Source organism: Felis catus, chromosome A1 (assembly GCF_018350175.1).
Source record: "Felis catus isolate Fca126 chromosome A1, F.catus_Fca126_mat1.0, whole genome shotgun sequence".
Taxonomy (NCBI): domain Eukaryota; kingdom Metazoa; phylum Chordata; class Mammalia; order Carnivora; family Felidae; genus Felis; species Felis catus.
In genome coordinates this window covers 71,701,510-71,723,049 of record NC_058368.1, presented here as the reverse complement: position 1 = coordinate 71,723,049, position 21,540 = coordinate 71,701,510, and the positions used below count along the sequence as shown (strand labels likewise).

The following is a 21,540-nucleotide window of genomic DNA, read 5'->3' as shown; positions in this document are numbered from 1 at the left end:
AGCCCAGACATGGAAAATGTCAAGTACCAGCTGATTTAAAACGCCATTTTCAAAATATTTCTCGCCGTTTTGAATTTGAAAATAGCTAGCCCTTTTCAGCACAGCAGCAGAGCAGTTCGGGCAGAAGTGCTGCACACGTGCACTGAGCTCGGCTGAGCTTTTATTTGAAAACCCACGACATCAGGGGCTTTGCGTTGACCTTTCAGAACCTTGGCGCGCTCAGGAATGGGGGCCTCCTCTTCAGGATGACCCTTCTGGCCTCGGGAGGAGCAGGGGTGCTCTACATGCGCTGGAAAATCATGGGCACAGGCCCCCCGGCATTCACCGAGGTGGACAATCCCGCCTCCTTCGCCGACAGCATGCTGGTCAGGGTGAGTGCTGAGCCTGTCCTCCACTTCTGTCTTCTCTGCCCACTAGCTTTCAGAACCTTTGTCCCCCTCTTCTGACTTCCCAACATGCTCACAAAATCCCTAATCAGTGGAACACCTCCACATTTGTTTGCTCTCACTAAGGATATTCTCGGATGAAACCAGATTTTGATTAAGGGATCGATCGAGAGGGCGTGAGTCCCTTGTATTTCCATTCTAATCAAAACTAAAGAGAAATGGTTCTTTCAAATATCAGCTTTCCTGCCAGCCTCACTAAAGTGTCCCCTGACCCCATTACTGTTGTGGTAAAGGAAATTGATGTAGTGGGATTAACACAAAATCTAACTGCATCGGTAATATATCTTTAAACGTCTGACAGTATCCAAACACTATTTCTTGTAAAGGTTTGCTTTTTCTGAAGGCAAGGTGTCAAGCCACAAATTCTTAGTGGTGCATTTCATAGAGATAGAAATCAAAAGGGGGAAAAACCCTCTTCTTAAATTGTCAGACACATAGGTGAACCCTGGGCCTCAGATTTCCTGGGTTATAGACTTTGGGCATCACTAAGTAAATGGGACACATTTTGACCAGAAATATAACACATGTATAGCAGAGTCTGGTGGCTTTGCTGTATTTTTCTCTATTACAGTCTGAACACATTTAATAGAGTGCAAACTACAGTCCCACGTCCAATGTAGAAACTGACATTTTATTTTATACAACTGCTCTTCTTGAACAGAAGCCTATGGGTGCCTCAAAAGTGAAGTTACAAGGTATGTGTATATATACATACCCATATACATATATATGGGTGTTATATATACATATATGTATATATGTAGAAGTTCTGTATCAAATGAGTGTTTGTTTTCCTTTTGACTGACAGGCCATAAACTATAATTACTACTATTCATTGAATGCCTGGCTGCTGCTGTGCCCCTGGTGGCTGTGTTTTGATTGGTCAATGGGCTGCATCCCCCTCATTAAGTCAGCCGGTGACTGGAGAGTAATTGCACTGGCAGCACTGTGGTTCTGTCTAATTGGCCTAATATGCCAAGCCCTGTGCTCTGAAGACAGCCACAAAAGAAGGTAAGAGGCAGCACTGAATTTCAACTTCCACACTGGGCTGGATCAGAGCATTTTGCTAAATTCATTTTGCACTGATAATTTTAACAATTTTGTGGAAGTAACATCTAAGGACATTTATTTCCAAAACGCATTTATGCCTAGGATGAGTTCCATCCATTTGGAATCCATTGCTGGCTTCAACTAGTGGGGAGTGAACTTGGAGGAGGGGAACGGATGACTGCTCTGTCTCCCCCTCCCACCTTTCCCTTGAAGTAGCATCTTGAGATCCTTTTCTCTGTAGGTGGTAAAGAGTAATTTATGGTCAGAACAGAGAGTGTAATTGATGTGTGCTGTGCCCATCATTTCACAATTCTCCTTCAAAAAACTCTGGTGGATGTTCTAGTGATTCCTTCTGTTGTTGTTTAGTAGAAAATAAACCACTGCTCCAAAGAGACTATTCTTTTTCACAAAGAGAAAGAGAGAGAGAGAGAGAATAAAAGGTTATTGAGAAAATAATGGAGGTGGGGGAAACAAATGCGTTTCCTGAGAAAGAAGACTATTTAAGGTAGTTGATTCCCTTTAAGCATATGTGTTTAGGGAATTAGATTAGTAATTTCTTAGAATAAGTTTTGTTTTTAAAGCTTATTTATTTATTTTGAGAGAGAGAGCACGAGCAGGGGAGAGGGGGAGAGGGAGAGAGAGAGAGAGAGAGGGAGAGAGAGAGAAAGAGAAATGAGAATTCCAAGCTCTGACAGTGCAGAGCCTGATGCGAGGCTCAATCTCACAAACCATGAGATCATGCGTGACCTAAGCCAAAATCAGGAGTTGGTCGCTCAACCTCCCGAACCACCCAGGCACCCCCAAAATAAGTTTTAAGTTTACCTGTTAAATTTGTTCATAATTCTACTAACTTTAGCCCCAGTTCACCTATACACATGCAATAATGATTTTGCCTTGTTTTGTTTTGTTTTGTTTAAGTACTGAAGGCACAGGGTCCAGGAAGGAGCCACCAAATTTGACCTAGCTTCTTAATTTATCCTCTTGCATCATATGGGACATCGGAAATGTTGCCTAGTTCTGGAAGCTCTTTGTTGCTCAGCTTTCTTTTTGCTTGAGTGAAATATGTGGTGACATAGCACCCAAAAATGATTGCAATTTTGCTTATTTCAGATTTTATAAAGCTTAAACTAGTAAAGTATTATTATTCCTGTTAAGGTTGGAGAGGGAATTTTTTTTTTTCCCATGAAAACTATAGTGGACTAATTGGGACCAAAATACCCACTGATCTATTCAATGCCTACATGGTTTGAGGGGGGTTAGGAGTAAGTGAATTAATAAGGGCTCACAAAGTGTGATCATTCTAACCTTACTTGTATGGATTGAGCACCTTACAAGTCTTGTCCATATGCTTGATGCTAAACTAAGTGCATTAGTGAGATTTTATGACTTATCCTAATACTGCCAGGCTAAATCCTCTTTACTGATGACATTTCTCTGCTACTGCTGGTACCTTTTCCCAATTGATGACTTAAAAAAAAAAAAAACACAGCCTTTATCACTAATTTAATGTTGAGTAGGATTTTTTTTTTTTTGAGAAGTCTGAAAATAGCTATTTTAATTACTTCTCACTTTCCAGGATCCTTACGCTGGGCCTAGGATTTCTCATTATCCCATTTCTCCCTGCAAGTAACTTGTTCTTCCGAGTGGGCTTTGTGGTTGCAGAAAGAGTCCTGTACCTCCCCAGTGCTGGCTACTGCATGCTGCTGACTTTCGGATTCGGAGCGCTCAGTAAACACACTAAGAAAAAGGTATTGGCCCAGGGTGGTGTGCCATTCATACCCAAGACGACTGGCTAGACCTTCCTAATGACATTTATGGTATCTCTCTGTTCCTAAGAAATTGATTGCTACTGTCGTACTGGGAATTCTATTCATAAACATGCTGAGGTGCATGATTCGCAGTGGTGAGTGGCGAAACGAAGAACAGCTTTTTAGAAGCGCCCTGTCTGTGTGTCCTCTCAACGCCAAGGTATGTTGACTGCCATGTTTCCTGAGAAAGACCTTCCTAGCATATACTTTAAGTTGAACAGCTGAATAAGAAGAAGGTCCCTTTACCTTCACGCAGAAGCTAGCATAAGACCATGACCAAATACTCGGGTTTTTCTTTGGTTTTGTTAATGATTTTGATAAATTCATTACACTTCCAGTTGGCCAAAATAATTCAAAAGAACTCATTAAAACCAGACAGCGTCAGTGAAACTGCAGGTTACTCAAATGACGTTTTGCCCATCTTCCAGTTGGTCCAGTCACCCACTGAAATGGTAGCAGTGAGGTGGCCGCACACATCCAGACTGTGGTTGGGGGAGGGGCAGAGTTTGAACCTCAGAACACGTGCCCAGGCCACCGCCTCAAGTCTTCCTCCGGTCTGTAACTTGAAGATGGCTACACCAGTGAACAGGCAGCACTTTGGTTCAGGAAGTTTAAATTATACCGTCTGATGTGCAGTGTTACACATTTCTGTTGCCTGTGGCTTCTCTGCTTGTGATTCCTTTTGTCAGATTAGGTAAAAATAAATGTGTAGGCTTGAAAATTGGCAGTGTTTTTGTTGAAGCTATTTGGTAGGAATGTGTTTCACTTGTATTCTTGATGAATCCAGTCTCTTCATTTAACCAGCTGTGCCTTTTTGGGCAAAACGAAACTGCTTTGAATTCTCAATGCCCTTTTCCATCAAGGGGAGATCATGACTGTCTCCTGGATTTGTTGTGGGGCCTAAATGAAATATGGCATCTGAAGAGCTCTAACATGGTAGTTAGAACATGGTGGGTGCTCAAGAAAGGTTAGCTTTTTGAGGCTCGTTTTAGTTTTGGTTGTCTCCTTAAAGGAGAAAATGCTATTTGGTCAAAATGGGAGGCCAAGGGGTTAGGTTAGAAGAATCTTCTTTTGGTATAGAGTATTCGTAAATAATGATACATTCTGCCTCGGGTCATCAGAACATGAGTTCCTAGCATGCTTAACTGTGATCCTGTAGGGGGAGAAAAAGAGCTCTCTGGAGTTCTGTCTCATTTCCATAGTCTATATTTAAGAGAAAGCAGGGGCACCTGGGTGGCTCAGTCAGTTAAGCGTCTGACTTCAGCTCAGGTCATGATCTTGCCGTTCGTGAGTTCAAGCCCCACATCAGGCTGTGTTCTGACAGCTCGGAGCCTGGAGCCTGCTTCAGATTCTGTGTCTCCCTCTCTCTGTGCCCCTTCCCTGCTTCTGCTCTCTCTCTCTCCCTCCCTCTCTTTCTCTCTCTCAAAAATAAATGAACATTAAAAAAATTAAAAAGAGAGAAATCAGGCATTTGATTTCAGGCAAAATTGTATGAATAAATCTCATGAACAGTTGACATCCTATTGTGATCCTGAAGTGAGGAATAATGTAAAAGGTGCTAACTCTTTGTCTTTTTCTTGGATTAAAAAAAGAAATCTTGTTCATTTTTTATAGTTAAGAGACTTAGATAAAAGAATGCATTCCTTCAAGCTTTTATCCTTAATTTGATTTGCTGACCTATCCATTTATTTCATGCTACTAAAAATAAATTGCCTGTGATTTAATTTCATAAATGTTAATAGATCTGCTTTATTTTTGCTTTTCTGTTTGAATAGCAGTAATTATAGCTTCTATTTATAAAGTTCTTCCCCACAAGGAGCTCAGATTTCTTTGTAGAGGCTCTATAATTAATCTCCATTATCCTCCCTCTAAGGTTTTTAGAGAGAAAGGTTTTATTTTCTTTATTTTTCCAAATGGAAGAAACTGAGGCATAGAAGGATGGAACTGATGTTATCTAGATTAGTAATTTAGGGGGTAGATAGAGACCTGGTATGATGTGCCACCCAGGTTATGCCAGTAAATCAGGGGGAGGGACAACCTAGGTGATGTTCACGCCTATACCTTCTGCCCTAGGATGTGATCTCATATGCTATAGGAAAGAAAGTACGAGATGTGCACACACCACACATATGTAGTTTTCTTTTTTAAATTTAAGACATACATATAGGACCTCATCTTCAAAATGGGCCCGATGGTGATCGTCCTTTCTAAGAACATTTTTCAGGATTACCATTCAGTCTGAGCAAGATGGAGGTTTGGGGTTTTGTTTTTGGTTTTTTGTCCGTTTGTTTGTTTTACTTTCCACTCTAAATTGCAGTGTAGAAAAATCATCTTTACTTCCTTTTTTTTTTTTTTTTTGAAAAAAGCTAGGCTGATTTCAGGGAAGAGACCTCATTTAAGAAGATACCAGTTTCCTTCAACTCTGTTGCAGGAAATACATTTTCTATATTGGTTTCCACTTTATATTCACTGTATACGAAGTAAGTATTTGGCATCTGGCTCTGGATTAGGCCCAGGATTACAAACTGAGACTCAATCTTTTTCGAAAGATGGCAGTATCCACATAGGCAGTGCCAATGCCCGGTCTGCAGTTGAATTATCCACATTGCCTTGCATATGGTAGGCACTCAAAATTAGTGATTGAATTGAGCCTTGTGGAAATCACATTTCTTTACCCTACAATGGATGAGATACCAAGTATTTAATTATATTTACAGTCATTTTTAGTTGTTAAGGCTTAAAAGGATGTGCCACTTTGTATCAACTCTGAGATACAATTCTAAACTTTTTTAACCATGAAAAGGATCATCTGCCACAATGCAGTATTTCCTTAAGGATGAGCCAGGATGGGCTATAGGATTTTTATGTGTTTAAAACATTTTGGCATCGAATGTTAGCAGAAAACTTGAAACAAACTGGTTTCAGCCCTGGAAAGTCCCTTCCATTGTTGATTTACAGGTTATGGGGCTACAGTGGACATCTTCATCTGTGGTTTCTGTGCTGGCTTTTTTTTTATGTTTTTATTTCATTTTTGAGAGAGAGAGGCAGAGTGCAAGTGGGGGAGAGGCAGAGAGAGAGGGAGACACAGAATCCGAAGCAGGCTTCAGGCTCCGAGCTGTCGGCACAGAGCCCCACCGGGCTCAAACTCACAGACTGTGAGATCATGACGTGAGTCAAAGTTGGACGCTTAACTGACTGAGCCACCCAGGTGCCCCTCTTTGCTGGCTTTTTGCCTCCATCTATGAATCATAAAAGCTAGAGGGAAAGTTTGAGAACAAACAGGCTTTTTCAGTCTCTTACATTGCGTGGAAACAAAAATAACTTATTCTTTAAACACTGTTTCAAGTGAACTGTTTAGGAGGGCTTCTACGGGGTTTGTTTCTGTTTTCCAGTGGGTTATCTGGAGACCTGTTTTCTCTTCAGATACTTCCCTCCATATAACCAGCCCATAGGATGAGGCTGGGCCGATGAGACTGTTCATATCAGTTCTTAATTATGGAAAGCTTGCCTTCTTGGGCTGGGTCAGACTTTTAACCAGTTCCATGGAAATAACTGCAGTCTGCATTTCTGGAGCACTCCTTTTCTCTCTCCCCTGATCTGGGTGGCTCTCCCTGGCATTCTGGGGGTCTAACAGAACCCCATGTATACTGCAGAGGGCAGTTGAACTCTCTGTCTGAGCTTCTTATTGAGAAAACAGAATTTGCCCAGAACAAAGGAAAGCGGCAGGAGCTTAGGGGCGGAAGAGGCAGGAGTTGTGCTGAAGTCTGAGTAGAAGCTGAATTTGTATTCTGGGGACCACAAGCACATTGCTCACTGGTGGGTTCATGATACGATTCTTTTGTGCAGGGACGGGAGGAGAGGTAAGCACATCCAGGCTGGGGCTGGGAGAGGCACAAAATGAAACCATTTAGAGCACACTATATAAAGCACATGCTACTGCCGTAGCATTAGCTATAATTTGAAGATGTTAATACCAATGAATGGACAATAGTATGGCTCAGGAAGTCTAAATTATACCGTGTGCTGCACAATAATACATATTTCTGTCACCTGTGATTTCTCTGCTTGCGATTCCTTTTGTCAGACAGGATAAAAATAAACGTATAGACTTAAAAATTGGCAGTTAAAAAACAAATCTCTGATACATACGTGCTCAAAGAATGTCACACTATTCCATACCTTTCCAGAAATATTAGTATTTTTGAAGACATGCTGTAACTGTAGGTTAAGATTGATAAGACAGGATATGGTTATATTTTCCAAAGGGTTTTTGAAATGTTCCAATGTAATGCTACTTGAAATGTGTTCAAACCATTATTGTGTTTCATGATATATTAACTAGGGCCGCCATAACAAAGCACCACAGACCAGGGGCTTAAACAAGAGACGTTTATTTTCTCGCGGTTCTGGAGACCAGAAGTCCAAGATCATGGTGTCCTCACATGGTCTCTCCTTTGTGCACGTACAGTTGTTGTGAACGCACAACCTTAGTGTCTCTGTCTGTCTTCAAATTTCCTCCTCCTACAAGGACTCCAGTCAGATGGGATTAAGGCCCCACCCCAACAGCCTCATTTTCACTTAATTTCCTCTTTAAAGGTTCCGTCCCCAAATATAGTCATATTCTGAGGTCCTGGGGGTCAGGACTTCAACAGATGAATTGGGGGTGGGGGGTAGAATTCAGCTGTTAACATGAAACAAGAAACATTATTTACGTTATGAAAAAGAACAGATGGCATGAATGAGTGGGTCTAGAAATCACCTCAAGCAGTTGGCCCCATCCTCACCCAGCACCCTCTTGGATGGGTGTGATATGGTGAGAAAAACACAGGTTTCGGAGCCTGGCTTCAAATCTAGCACCACATCCTCGGGTGAGATGCTTAATGATGCCGTAGCAACCCCTCAACCTGGCAGGGCTGCGTGCAGAGAAGACACGCGTGCACAGCGCCAGCCCTGCACGGGCTCATGGCACCCTTCAGCACGTGCTGGCTGCCAGGACCCCTGTTACCATGAGCTGTTGAACGAACTTCTGTGGCATCATCTCCTCTGAGATTGCTATTGGCCTGTACATTGGAAGCCTCTAAAAGGAGCATCAGTAAATACTTCTGATAATAGTCCCGTGGGTCTGCCATTCTGCTGCCCTGCTGTCATTTTGGGTCCCGGCCCCTTTCCTTGTAACTTGTCCTGAGCCCGTGTACAGTTGAGAAAATGCCCTGTGCCTTCAATTCAGCTGACTTGAGAATTTCTGGTAGCTTTTCAACTATGAGTCCAGTTTCTTCTGGTCTCCCTTACCACCCTCCTCAATCATTACAAATGCTCTCCTGAGCCTCTCTACCTCTCTTGTTTTACAGTGAGACAAAATTCTCATAACAAAGTTAACCACTTTAGTTCTTACAAAAAACATTAAAAATATAATTACCATATGACCCAGCAAATCCACTTCTGGGTAGATGCGCACAAGAATTGAAAGCGGGATCTCAAAGACATGTGTGAACATGCACGTTCATAGAAACATTGTTCACAGTAGCCAGAAGGTGGAAGCAATCCAAGTGTCTGTCCATCGATAGACCAATAGATGAGCAAAATGTAGTGTATGCATGCAGTGGAATATTCCTCAGCTTTGAAAAGGAAGGAAATTCTGACACGTGCTACAATGTGGATGACCCTCGAGGGCATTATCTACGTGAAACTAGCCAGTCATGAAAAGACTGTACAATTATACTTCTGTAAGGGATCTAGAATGGTCAGACTCACAGAAACAGAAACTCAGAGAAACAGGATGGTGGCCGCCAGGGGCTGGGGGGAGGGAAAGACGGAGAATTACTGTGTAATGGGTATAGAGTTTCAGATATGCAAGATGAAGAGAGTTCTGGAGGTTGGTTGCACAACAGTGTGAATATACTCAACCCTACTGAACTATACACTTAAAAATGACTAATCACTCAAAAGTAATTAAACATTGTCAACAATACTAAGATTAAAAACATTTTTAATGGTTAAGATGGTAACTTTTATGTTTAATTTACAATTAAAAACTAAAGAAAAGTCTCCCATGTGTTTTTCAGAATAAAATGATCAGTATTAAATTCGTTTTTAAATTACCCATTTTATTTATTTTTTAATATATACGTATTTTGAGAGAGACAGAGAGAGAAAGAGAGAGTGCACGAGTTGGGGGAGGGGCAAAGGGAGAGAGAGAATCCTCATGGAACTTCATCTCACAATTGTGAGATCATGACCTGAGCCAAAATCAAGAGTCTGACGCTTAACCGACTGAGCCACCCAGGTGCTTGTAAATTAACCATTTTAAAGTGCACAATTCAGTGACATTTAGAGCATTCACAGAGTGGTGGGACCAGCACCTGTCTCTAGTTGTGGACTATTTCATCACCTCATTCTCTTTCTGTTGCTGTATTATTCCCTGGTGATTTCTCCAGCTTGCAGTTTGATTAGAGAGGTGGAAACAAGAAGGTCTTATGGGACCTTTTCCTCCCCTGGCTGGCTTGCTCCATGTGATCACATGACCCGTGGCTGTACCGCCTCTGTCTCCCTGCCATACTGGTGTCCCCAGCCTGCTCCTCTCCTGAGCTCAGGTGGCCATCTTGGTCTCTCTTCTTGGATTCTCCAAGGACTTCGAAATCAGCTAGATTCCTATCCCCCCCAAGCAAGCCTAGTCACCAGTCGTATCTCCCTGCAAACCATCACATCCATTCAGTTCTGGAAGTTAGAAACCTCGAGTTCATTCTTGACACGCTTCCTCACTCTTATCAATCCAACAGCAATTTCTGTGCCTTTTGCTTCCATGGTATTCCTCGAATTCCTGTGCTTCTTCCACACCACCCTAGTACAATCTGCTGCCCTCCTTCCCCAGGACTGTCACCTCAGGCTCTCCCTGGACCCCTGACATCTGTCTCTTCCCCGCTCATGTGTTTCCCACAGTGTGACTAATTTGTTATAATATAGCCCTGATTGTGACCCTCTGCCACCCTCATACACCTGGCTGTTGTTATGGGTTGAATTGTGTCCCACAAAAGACATGTTCAAATTCTTACCCCTTGGTACCTGTGACTGGTGGCTTTGCAGATGTCACAAAGATGAAGTGGTAAAGGGTGGGCCCTTCATCCTGTGTGACTGGTGTCCTTATAAAGACAGACACAGACACACAGGGAGAAGTCCATGTGAAGACGGAGGCAGAGATTGGAACCGCTCAGCTGTAGGCCAAGGAAACGCCAAGGCCTTGCCAGCAACCGTCAGAAGACAGGAGAGAAGCACGGAAGACTTCCTCCCTCAGAACCTGCAGTGGAAACCAACCTTGCTGCCCCTTACTCTTTGCCTCCAGAACTAGGAGGGAATAAACTTCTGCAGTCTTGGGCCCCCCTAGTTTGTAGTGTTTTACTCTGTCAGCCCTAGAAAGCTCATGTACTTACATGAGCTTTGTGCTGGCCTATTATTACTTCTGGGCAGAGACTAAACCAGACCTGTCACAGCTCGGGATTCCCTGTGCAGCCTGCTCTCCCATGCCCTCCCTGGTCTCCCTTGCCCTCTGCACTCCAGCGACACTGGGCTTCTTGTAGTTGCTCAACTAAACACACTGGGCTTCCTCACAGCACTGGAGCCTGCTATTGCCTGCCCTGCCTGGCACACTTACTCCAGGGGAGCCCCGTTACCTAGCAACCCCCTTCAGATCTCCGCTGCAGGGCCTTTCCCCAGAACAGCCCTCCCCAGGCCCAGACCAGGCACCACCTTGGGGACCCACCTTCCTCCACAGCCCCAGGTGCCTTCTAGTGACACACTTTCCAACAGGGTCATTTGACTTGCAGCCTGGGCTCCAGGACTCGGGTCCGACAGGTTTGCTCGTGACTGTATCTAACTGCCAGCATCACTCGGGCTGTCAGCATCAGTCATTACCTGAAGGAATGAGAGAGGGAGAATTTCATTAGTATGAACTAGAATGTTTGCAATACTACAGTAGAAGGTATCCTGCAAGAAAGGGCTGAATTTCTTTTAGATACAGGGCCCTGGGTAGCCAGTCAGTTGAGCATCCGACTTTGGCTGAGGTCATGATCTTGCATGTGGGTTCGAGCCCCACATTGGGCTCTCTGCTGACAGCTTGGAGCCTGGAGCCTGCTTCATATTCTCTGTCTCCGTCCGTCTGTCTGTCTGTCTCTCTCTCTCTCTCTCTCTCTGCCCCTCCCCTGCTCATGTTCTCTCTCTCTCTCTCTCAAAAATAAATAAACATAAAACATTTTTTTTAATTACAGAATCCTTGTTTCTCCCTCTCACAGCCACATGTGGTTGGATTTTGCATCTCAGCCCCAACAGGGGATGTGTGGATGAGAAGAGGGGGACTGAGGGCTTAGCAATAAAACCAGTGCCACTTTGTAATTTTTGAGTTCTCCTTAGTTAAATATCCTTCTGTTGTACCTGAGTGATGTCATCTGCTCATTGCCAGCCTGTCCTTTGAATCTTATCTTACAGGGTGGGGGATTAAAGCATGACCCTCGCCTGCCCTTTGTAAGATTTTAGCCAAAGTTCTGGTGGGATGGGGTTTTTTTTTTTTTTTTGTACCTTTACCTTTTGTTTTTGGTTCGAATCTGTGATAGGTACCCGTGCTCTGAACAAAGAGGTCTATCGGCTGTTGGCCAAGTTTTTATCTGTATTTTCAGGTTCACTACAATGTTGGCAAAAACCTGGCCGATAAAGGCAATCAGACAGCTGCCATCAGATATTACCGGGAAGCTGTGAGGTACTGCAAGCTTGTCTCATTTATATACATGTCTAGGATTTACAAAGACCCCCGACTTTCAGATATCTTTGCCAATTCCTGACAGTTTAGTGAAGACTATCAAGCTTTAACAGACAGCTTGGTTTCTCTCTCTGCTTCCAGATTAAATCCCAAGTACGTTCATGCCATGAACAATCTTGGAAATATCTTAAAAGAAAGGAATGAGCTACAGGAAGCGGAAGAGCTGCTGTCTTTGGCTGTACAAATACAGTAAGCATTGTTTTCTACAATTATGCTGCATATAATTAAGTTGCATATAATTATGCAAAGTGATGAGCGCCTGCATTCTGGGGTCTTAGCCTTTCTTTTCCTTGTTCATCTTTAAAAAAAAAAATTCTCTTCCAGGCCAGACTTTGCTGCCGCGTGGATGAATTTGGGCATAGTGCAGAACAGTCTGAAACGGTTCGAAGCCGCCGAGCAAAGCTACCGGACGGCGATCAAACACAGACGGAAGTACCCGGATTGCTACTACAACCTCGGACGTTTGGTAAGCAGAAGTTGGCTGTGGCTGCAGAAGAAAAGCTTGTGTTTTGGGTTTTTTTTTTTTCCTTTTTATAATAAAATGACAGAAATAGCCCCCATGCTAGCACCCTACATCTTATAAAGTTTTCTCACATATGCTTATCACTGGAAGGTAGCTGTTGGATTTCCTTGTCTGTAACTTTCTAAGCTCTAATTAGAGAACAATTCAACTTGAATTACCCAAGTTTAAGTTATCTCAAAGGCAACAGGTTAAACCAAGGAATAAATTAGAATTTTTTAAATCCCTTGTGCCCTATAAAACAGTACTCCAAAGGTCACTTCCTGATAAACATCAGTTTTCCCTGTTTTTAAAACACGAATAAAAATGGAGATTAAAAAAACAAACCCATAATATGGTTTCTGAGCTTCCAACTTCTCCTTCCTCCAAGGACAGCTCCCTGGGTCCCCAGGCATTTGTACTAACTGTTCTCCCCATAAAAGAGAGCTCGGGAGGATTTATTTGAAAGGCTTTGAGATTGTCCAATGGAAATAGGAAAGAATGTGTTCCATAGAGACTTTCTTCTTTTAGTTACTGACTAAAGAGCTGATGACTCTTGATTTTCTTTTCTTATACTTTATTTCTTTATTCAAATAAATATTACAACAGTAGCTAATACAAGAAGTTCAGTAATCTTAAAATCTGAAAACATGTATTGACAAACGATGGTGAAACAGATCAGTCATCACTTCTGAAAACCCTCCATGAGGATACACAGCTTCATCCTTAAAGCTCTGGATTTTCCTAATAAGGAAAAGAACTGTACACGTAATGATGTGATTTGATGGAGGTAGAACTAACTTCACTGTGATCATTTCATGATATACACCTGTATCAAATCATCATCTTGTGCACCTTAAATTTACATAGGTTAAATGCCAATTACATCTCTATAAGGCTGGGAGGAAAAAGACTTACCTACAAAGAGCAAAATTCTTTAAACAAGAAAGATTATATTCTCCCTTCAGTTAAGCTTTTAATTGGGTTTCAAGAAACTACATATGTTCGTCATATATTCAGTTTGATTAAATGACACATTGAAGGGAAAATTTTTTGCTCATTTTAGCCAAACTGGAATACATGTATAGTGATGTGACTTTTTTTTTTGGAGGGGGGGGACAGAGGATCCAAAGCAGGTTCCACACTGACAGCAGAGAGCCCAACACAGGGCTTGAACTCATGAACTGTGAGATTGTGACCTGAGCCAAAGTTGGTTGCCCTGTATACTGGGGCACCTGTGTGACTCAGTCAGTTGAGCATCCAACTCTTGATTTCGGCTCAGGTCATGATCTCACAGTCATGGGATCAAGCCCCACGTCGGGCTCTGCACTGACAGTGTGGAGCCTGCTTAGGATTCTCTCTCTTTCTGCCCCTCCACCGCCCCCCCCCCACTCTCTCAAAATAAATAAATTAAAAAAAATTTTTTTTAAATAAAAGAAGTTTTTATATATAATTTTCCAGATTTTATCCAACCTTGTGCACAGATAGGATTACATCAAAGTTGTTTTAAAGAGATGCCTATTTATCCTCACTTTAAGGGTGCTAAAGACTTGCTTTTATGGAGTCCTTGTGTTATCAAAACAAGTCAGTCCCAAAACTGGTTGAACATCCAAGTCTTTCCACCCATCCTGGATTTAGGGAATCAGAGGCTCCATAAAAGATCTGTATTTACAAAACAAACCAACAAAATTCCCCGGACATTTCAATACCCTGTTGTTGGCCCTGCATTTGGGAAGCAGATCTATTTGAGCTTTGAGCAGACAGACTGATCAGCTCAGAGCAGAAGAGACTATTTGGGGAGGACAACCTAGAAAACATGAGTTGCTTTAAGACTATTGAAAATCCAGTCTTCAGTTATTACCTTGATGGGAATATGTTTGGTCTAATCTGCTTTGTGTCTGGACTGGGTAGTCATGATTGTGCACATTGCAGAGGCTGAATTTTATGAACAGGGGAAACAAGGTGGCAGGAATGTGTGGCTAATGATGGTGACGTTCCACCTCTCCCACTGTGCACACGTCACTTCAAATTATGCATAGGTCACTTTAAATGGGCAGATACCGCTGGTGTTCTAAATTTTAAAGTGAAGTGGCTCCTGTGTTTATTTTTCAAAGAATAGAAGATGTGTTTCAGCTATGATGTATTCTAGGAAGCTTCCATTTCTATATACCCACTCTAGTGTGGAAAAGAGGAATTGTTTCTCCCTGGGCGTGGAGGAAAGTGACAGTAATGTGACTAAATCCGTGCAACAGCAAGATGTTTAAGCAAGGAAAATTGATAGCAGGCAATTCCTGTTGTCCCACATAACTTTCTCCAGAGCCACTTGACCTTGGCCACATTTCTGTTTCCTTCTACATTTTAAAATTCTGATCTAGTTACATACATTGATGTTGAAGCAGCTTTCTCTGTGAAGCCTGAAGATTCAAGGAGAGCTATTATTCTAATGAGAAGCTGTCAAAGAGGGATAAAAAAGTTTCCTCTATCCTCTTAGGTTCTTTCTTTGGGGCCCTGCAAACCAGACTGACTACAGATTAACAAGAGAAAAGAAACAGAGTATATTAACACATGCATCATACATACACATAGGAAAAATTCAGTGATGAGTAACTCAAAGAGACAGTTAGAACTTGGGCTTATATAGCATCTTAACAAATACATTTGTAATTAAAATACATTTGTAGAGAAGTGACAAAAGAAAGGAAGATGTTTTAGACTTCCAAGGGTGGCAAGCTATCAGAGGGTAAATGCATATAGAAACTAATGAAGGTTTGTGTGGGTCCTCCTTCGTGGCCATAGGGGGTTTATGGCAGTCCTTACGTCACTGTTTCTGCTTTGAGTCAGATAAGGGAAGCTCCTGGAAGGCTTCTTTCTGCATCTGTTGAATCTCAATTGTCGTTAGTGCAATAATCCTTATGTCAAAGTGGTATATTTGGGGAAGCACATTTTGATACCCTACATTGTTCTCTCTGAGGAGGATGGTGGGAAGACAGTAAAACTTCACCTATAATGATATAAGTAGAGACCAAAAAATTCAGGCACATACAAAGCAGGACAGATCCTTGCAAAGTTAATGAAGTGAGAATGGGGGATGGGAGCAAATTGGGTATTTTCTGAGTACTTGCACTGGGCAGTTATTACAGGGATTACTGTTTTTATTTACTGTGACTATTACACTAATACCTGTGTGACATTGTGTTTGATATCCATATGAATTCTTCTTTCATTTTTTTCTTCAGCGTTGAAGGTAGCTTTTTAGATTATTGTTTGCAAACTGAGTGTATCTGCCTATAGTCTTCTAGGTTATCTTTCAGGCTCTAAAACTTAGCAGTCTTTTTCTTTCCCCTAGTAACTGCCTGTCACTGCAATTCCTTGGGGTTTGGAAAGTAGAGAATTTATGCTAAACGAACCCTTTGTTGTTTTTTTTTTTTAATTTTTTTTTAACGTTTATTTATTTTTGAGAGAGAGAGAGACAGAGCATGAACGGGGGAGGGTCAGAGAGAGGGAGACACAGAATCCGAAACAGGCTTCAGGCTCTGAGCTGTCAGCACAGAGCCCGACGTGGGGCTTGAACTCACGGACTGCAAGATCATGACCTGAGCCGAAGTCGGCCGCCCAACCAACTGAGCCACCCAGGCACCCCTAAATGAACCCTTTGTAAGAGTTATGTCCAAAGAAAGGAAAATAGAATATAAGATTCGGGATTTTATCCATGTACACCAGCCCTTGGGATTCATTCCCACTTTCACATAGAAGATCATCTGTTGTATTAAGTGTGTTGAGACCTTGTGCCACTCTCTATGTGTATTGTTTACTAATTATGCTACCATAAAATGATCTTCCTATGTTCCCTTCTGCCAACTGCTCTTGCTTATTTAAAGATTTTTCTCTCCATTGTTGTTTAATTATCCAGCTTTTGCCTGCTTGACAGCTTAAAAGCATTAAGAGCTTAATCTTTAACAGCTCAACCAACAGATTTATATATTGGTGAATAAGACGAACTTAATAACAAAATTTCTTTTTAAAAATCCTCTTTAGTCACTCTTTAGTAATGACAGAAATGTGTTTTGATTTCTGCACCCATATAAGAAGGGAATATAATGTAGTTTTCTTGTGAAATAGAAAATTAGGAAACGCTGGATTATTTGGGATACGTTACTATTAGAGAATTGCAGTAATAGTGACTGGAGGCATTACTAGAGACAGTTCATTATGCAAGAACTGATTGTATCAGTCAGGAGCCATTTAGGAAAACAGAAGCTATGCGATTTTATTTTATTTTATTTTATTTTATTTTATTTTATTTTATTTTATTTTATTTTATTTATTTTATTTTTTTTTATTCTTATTTTTTAGTAATCTCTACACCCAACATGGGCTCAAACTTACAACCCCAAGATCAGGAGTCACATGCTCTTCCTAAGCCAGCCAGGCACCCCTATGCTAAGTATTTTAAATAGAGAAGATTCAGTGCAGAGAATGGGTTAGACAACTGTTGGAAGGCTGGAAGATAGAACTGGTTAGATGACATGAACTGTGAGAGTGTAAGGAAACCCTGTAGCATTGGGGTAACAAACAAGAGGAAGTGGTGCCACCAGAATAGAAGGGCTCAGAGAGGGGGCTACCATCTCAGGAGCTACCATAATCTCAAGAACTAAGATCATGAAGAAGGACCACTGCTTCCAGCCTGGCACCATGGAGGTGGGGGGTGGGGGGTAGGGAGTGGGAGGAATTGCCCCATCAGATGCACCGCCAAGGAACAGGAGCAACAATGGGAGAGTGGGGGAAAGGGCCCCTCTTCAAGCCATCTGATGTCACCTGTGACTCCTGTTGGCAGAAGCCTAACAAGGGGCCAAGTGGCAAAGGACTCTGGGAAATGCATATTGCAGAGTATAGAAGGATGGGCATAGAGCTAAGAGGTAAATAATGTGCTCATTGCCTGTCTACTTTCTGGATGGTAGTTCTGGCTAAGTCACCATTTTCCTCGGCTTCCCTAAAAGTGTTGTTCACTTTGTATTGATAATCTAAGAAGGGTAAAGGTTGAGACAAAATAAAAGTAAATTTTGCCCAATTCAGTTTGTTGTTATTCTTTTTTTTTTTTTAACGTTTATTTATTTTTGGGACAGAGAGAGACAGAGCATGAACGGGGGAGGGGCAGAGAGAGAGGGAGACACAGAATCGGAAGCAGGCTCCAGGCTCTTAGCCATCAGCCCAGAGCCCGACGCGGGGCTCGAACTCACGGACCGTGAGATCGTGACCTGAGCTGAAGTCGGACGCTTAACTGACTGAGCCACCCAGGCGCCCCAGTTTGTTGTTATTCTTCAGTAAATAGTAATAATAATAAGAAGAAATAATAACCTATGTGAAGAATTTTGGTGTTGTGTTAATGAAGTTATGTTGGTTTGCCTGTGTGTTAGAAAGAATGTCATCACAGATTTTGCCCTTAAAATTAACTCAAATGAATGTCACTTGCTAGAGAGAATTGACCAAGAAATCAGTGGAAACTCAGATTCAGGCAATTAAATGTTGATATAATTAGCACCCTAAGTTATTTTACTTTTTGAACTTTTCACATCATTTCCTTGTTTAAGGGTGAAATATTGTGACCTGAGTTTCTGAGCCTCCTGAGAAATCTGACAACATCTTTAGCAAATGGATATTTATAAGGTTTCCATAATTAAAACTTTCTTTTTCTTGCATCATATGTCACCTGTTTACCATGTGGGTCATGAGAAAATAAAAACGTTTCTGTCCTCTAATGAAAAGACAGACTTGCCAGTAAGGAAGGAAATTGCCTTGACCTTGGATAAATTGTTACCGTGTGTAGTTTTTGTAGAGTGAAAGGAAGTTCATTCAAATAAGACATGGGCATTTGAACGCAGTTAAGGCAAGAGGTTCACCTGCTAAAAAAATCCATCATTTTCTGCCTTGGAATGCTTTTATTAACTATGCAGATTGAGACCCAGGCTTTCTGTGCTGTTGTCAGTGTTAAACAACAGGCCCTCTCAAAAGAAAGCGACAGATCATTCTCTCCTTCCAAAAGGAGGCAAACAGGCTTCAAATTGCCAAGATGGGGGTGCCTGGCTGGCTCCATCAGTTAAGAGCGTGTGACTCTTGATGTCTGGGTTATTAGTTCGAGCCCCACGTTGGATATAGAGATTACATAAAAATGACATCTTAAAAAAATTGCCAAGGTGTTTCACATTGCCGCTTAAGATTTTTCCAAGGAGTTTACTGAGTATGTCTAACGCACTCATCGTTTTCTGTGTAGCTTAGATGTAGGCAGAAACCACCTACTAGAACATTCTTCACATGGCGAATTCGTCATATGTAGCTGTTAATCACATTAAATATTTATTTACCCCTTTAAATAATACCTTATCAACGATAGACTATGTGAAGTCTTTCTGTAAAAAGAATAATGATTCGGTTTTTAATTTTTGTCTCTCTAGTAGTCTCAAATATGATTTGGCACCTGGGATCACTAAATTATGAATTATAGTTAAGAGGTTGTAGGCTTGGGAACTAGACTACCTGGTTCTCATCCCCACTCTGCCATTTCTAGATGTGTAACTTTGGGCAAATTACTTAATTTTTCTGTACCTCTGCTGTTTCATCTGTAAAATGGGGATAGTTATGTACTTCAGTGAGGTATTTTGAGATTCAGCGAGTTAATACGAAAAATTAGAAGTTCTGTAATTATAAGTTAGGCTTGGTAGGGGTTTGGTTTGGGGTTTGGTTATGTCCTAGAGGAAGCAAGAACATTGGAATACTGATTTTGGGGGGCCATGCTTTGTTTCCAGTACGCAGATCTGAATCGTCATGTCGATGCGTTGAATGCGTGGAGAAACGCCACTGTGCTGAAACCAGAGCACAGTTTGGCCTGGAACAACATGATCATACTCCTTGACAATACAGGTACGGAGAGGTGAATTAAATACATTGGAGGAAATGGAGCCATGATGCGGTGCCATTGAATACTTAGGAAACAGATTAGCGTGCTTTTTCTTTCTCTAGTGTGTATTAGTTTTAAAAAAATAATATGGGGTAATACAAAAATGTCTGTTCTTCTAGAGGACAGAGTTTCCTTTGACCTATTGAAACAGGTATGTGTGGGAAAATGACACTTTACTTGGAATTAGTGCTGAGCCAGGGGTGAAGATGGGTGCTAAGATCTCGTTTCGTCTGAAGTGTGTTATCTAGCATTGCCCGTCCCCATGCTAGAGGCACCAAAAGAGAAAAAATGGCTTCTGGGTTTACGACCTGTGAAGACCATGCTCTAAAGTTCATGGACTGTTGTCAAAGGAGATGCCCTCAAACCTACAGTCAGAGTCATGGGTTCTTCTTTTAGATAGGATGCTAACAGACTTGATGATGTGGTTCCTCAGCCCAGATCTTAGCTCGGTCAACCAGGAGTTACCCTGCTCCCCTACTTTTGAAAATCCAAGCAGCCCATAAGAAATGATAGTTTTAATTTGGCAGAATTTCAAGCTAGTGAGCCATCTAAGCAGTGCTTCTAATGAAAATACAAAATGTATACTTCGATACGATAAATACTCAGTTATTAAAGTGTTACTGTGGATACTCTTATGGTGCAGACTTGTTTTCTCCGATGTGGGTATAACTGGTATCTGGGAAAAAATTAAAACTAGGTTTTATATGCTTTTAAAGAATTTAATCAAAAGCTGTTTGTATATTATGTTAGAATTGCACTAGACTGCAGTATCTTTGCAATTTATGGGGTTGTGTGTGTGTGTGTGTGTGTGTGTGTGTGTGTGTGGTGAGTATGTATACGTGTGTGTTGTGCTATGTGTATGTGTGTTATCTGTGTGCATGTGTGTTATGTGTATATGTGTGTGATGTGTGTGTTGTATGTTTGTATATGTGTGTGCTGTGTGTGTGTTATCTATAGACGTGTGTTATGTGTTGTGTGTGTATATGTATATGTGTATGTTGTGCTGTGTATATGTAATGTTTGTGTATTGTGTGTATGTATATGTGTGTTGTGCTGTGTGTATGTGTGTTATCTGTGCATATGTGTATTACGTGTTGTGTATGTGTGTGTTGTGCTGTATGTGTGTTATGTGTTGTGTGTATGTGTATGTTGTGTGTATGTATATGTGTGTGCTGTGCTGTATGTGTCATCTGTGTATATGTGTGTTATGTGCCATGTGTGTATGTGTCTGTGTTGTGTGTGTGTGTGTGTGCTATGTGTATGTATGTGTTATCTGTGTGTATATGTGTTCTGTGTTGTGTGTATGTGTGTGGTGTTTGTGTGTTGTGTGTATATTGCATGTGTATATGTGTGTTATGCATTCTTCATTGATTTTCTTAAGTCATACCAGTACAATGTTAACATGTTTTTTTTTTTAATTTTTCTATGTTTTCCTTGCAGGTAATTTAGCCCAAGCTGAAGCAGTTGGAAGAGAGGCGCTGGAATTAATACCTAATGATCACTCTCTGATGTTCTCGTTGGCAAATGTGCTGGGGAAGTCCCAGAAATACAAGGTGTGTAAACTGCAGGCTGTGATTTCTTGCAATTAATGCCAGCATCTGACAGAAGCCATAAATGTTACTTCTGCCCAGTTAAATTCAGAATTAGGCAAAAACAGTGGGGGCAGTGTACCAGTGTGGCTTGGTCAAAAAGATGGATTTGCCCAAAAGATGGATTTGCACAGACTTTGTGTCCTTTCTCATCAGAATTCATCACCATTGCTCAAATGTGGGGTGGGGAGGAGAAGCCCAGAGAGGAGGCAGTGATGCCCCAGCCCCAACCCTGGCACGAAGTTGTTTGATTTTGTCCCTCATAGGCAGGTGGGAGCTCTGATTTGTTGGTGCGGTCTTCTGCACAAAAAAATTCCAGCCCATGGGGAATGCAGGACTGGTTCTTGCCCATTTAGAGTTTTTCCTCATCTAGAGTTAAGCTGTAGGTCATCT

General features: G+C 41.6%; 1 protein-coding gene across 4 annotated transcripts in view; it reads left to right on the top strand.

Annotated features, from left to right (window-relative positions):
• The window catches only part of TMTC4 (transmembrane O-mannosyltransferase targeting cadherins 4), a 66,572-nt gene that overhangs the window by 38,475 nt on the left and 6,557 nt on the right, over positions 1-21,540 (top strand). For all 4 annotated transcript variants that reach the window (XM_045055567.1, XM_023252953.2, XM_023252960.2 and 1 more), the window contains exons 8-16: positions 207-371; positions 1,255-1,457; positions 3,073-3,244; positions 3,333-3,464; positions 11,968-12,047; positions 12,189-12,296; positions 12,432-12,573; positions 19,407-19,521; positions 20,999-21,111. In XM_045055567.1, the coding sequence (XP_044911502.1) occupies positions 207-371; positions 1,255-1,457; positions 3,073-3,244; positions 3,333-3,464; positions 11,968-12,047; positions 12,189-12,296; positions 12,432-12,573; positions 19,407-19,521; positions 20,999-21,111 (1,230 nt within the window). The remainder of the gene's footprint in view (positions 1-206; positions 372-1,254; positions 1,458-3,072; positions 3,245-3,332; positions 3,465-11,967; positions 12,048-12,188; positions 12,297-12,431; positions 12,574-19,406; positions 19,522-20,998; positions 21,112-21,540) is intronic.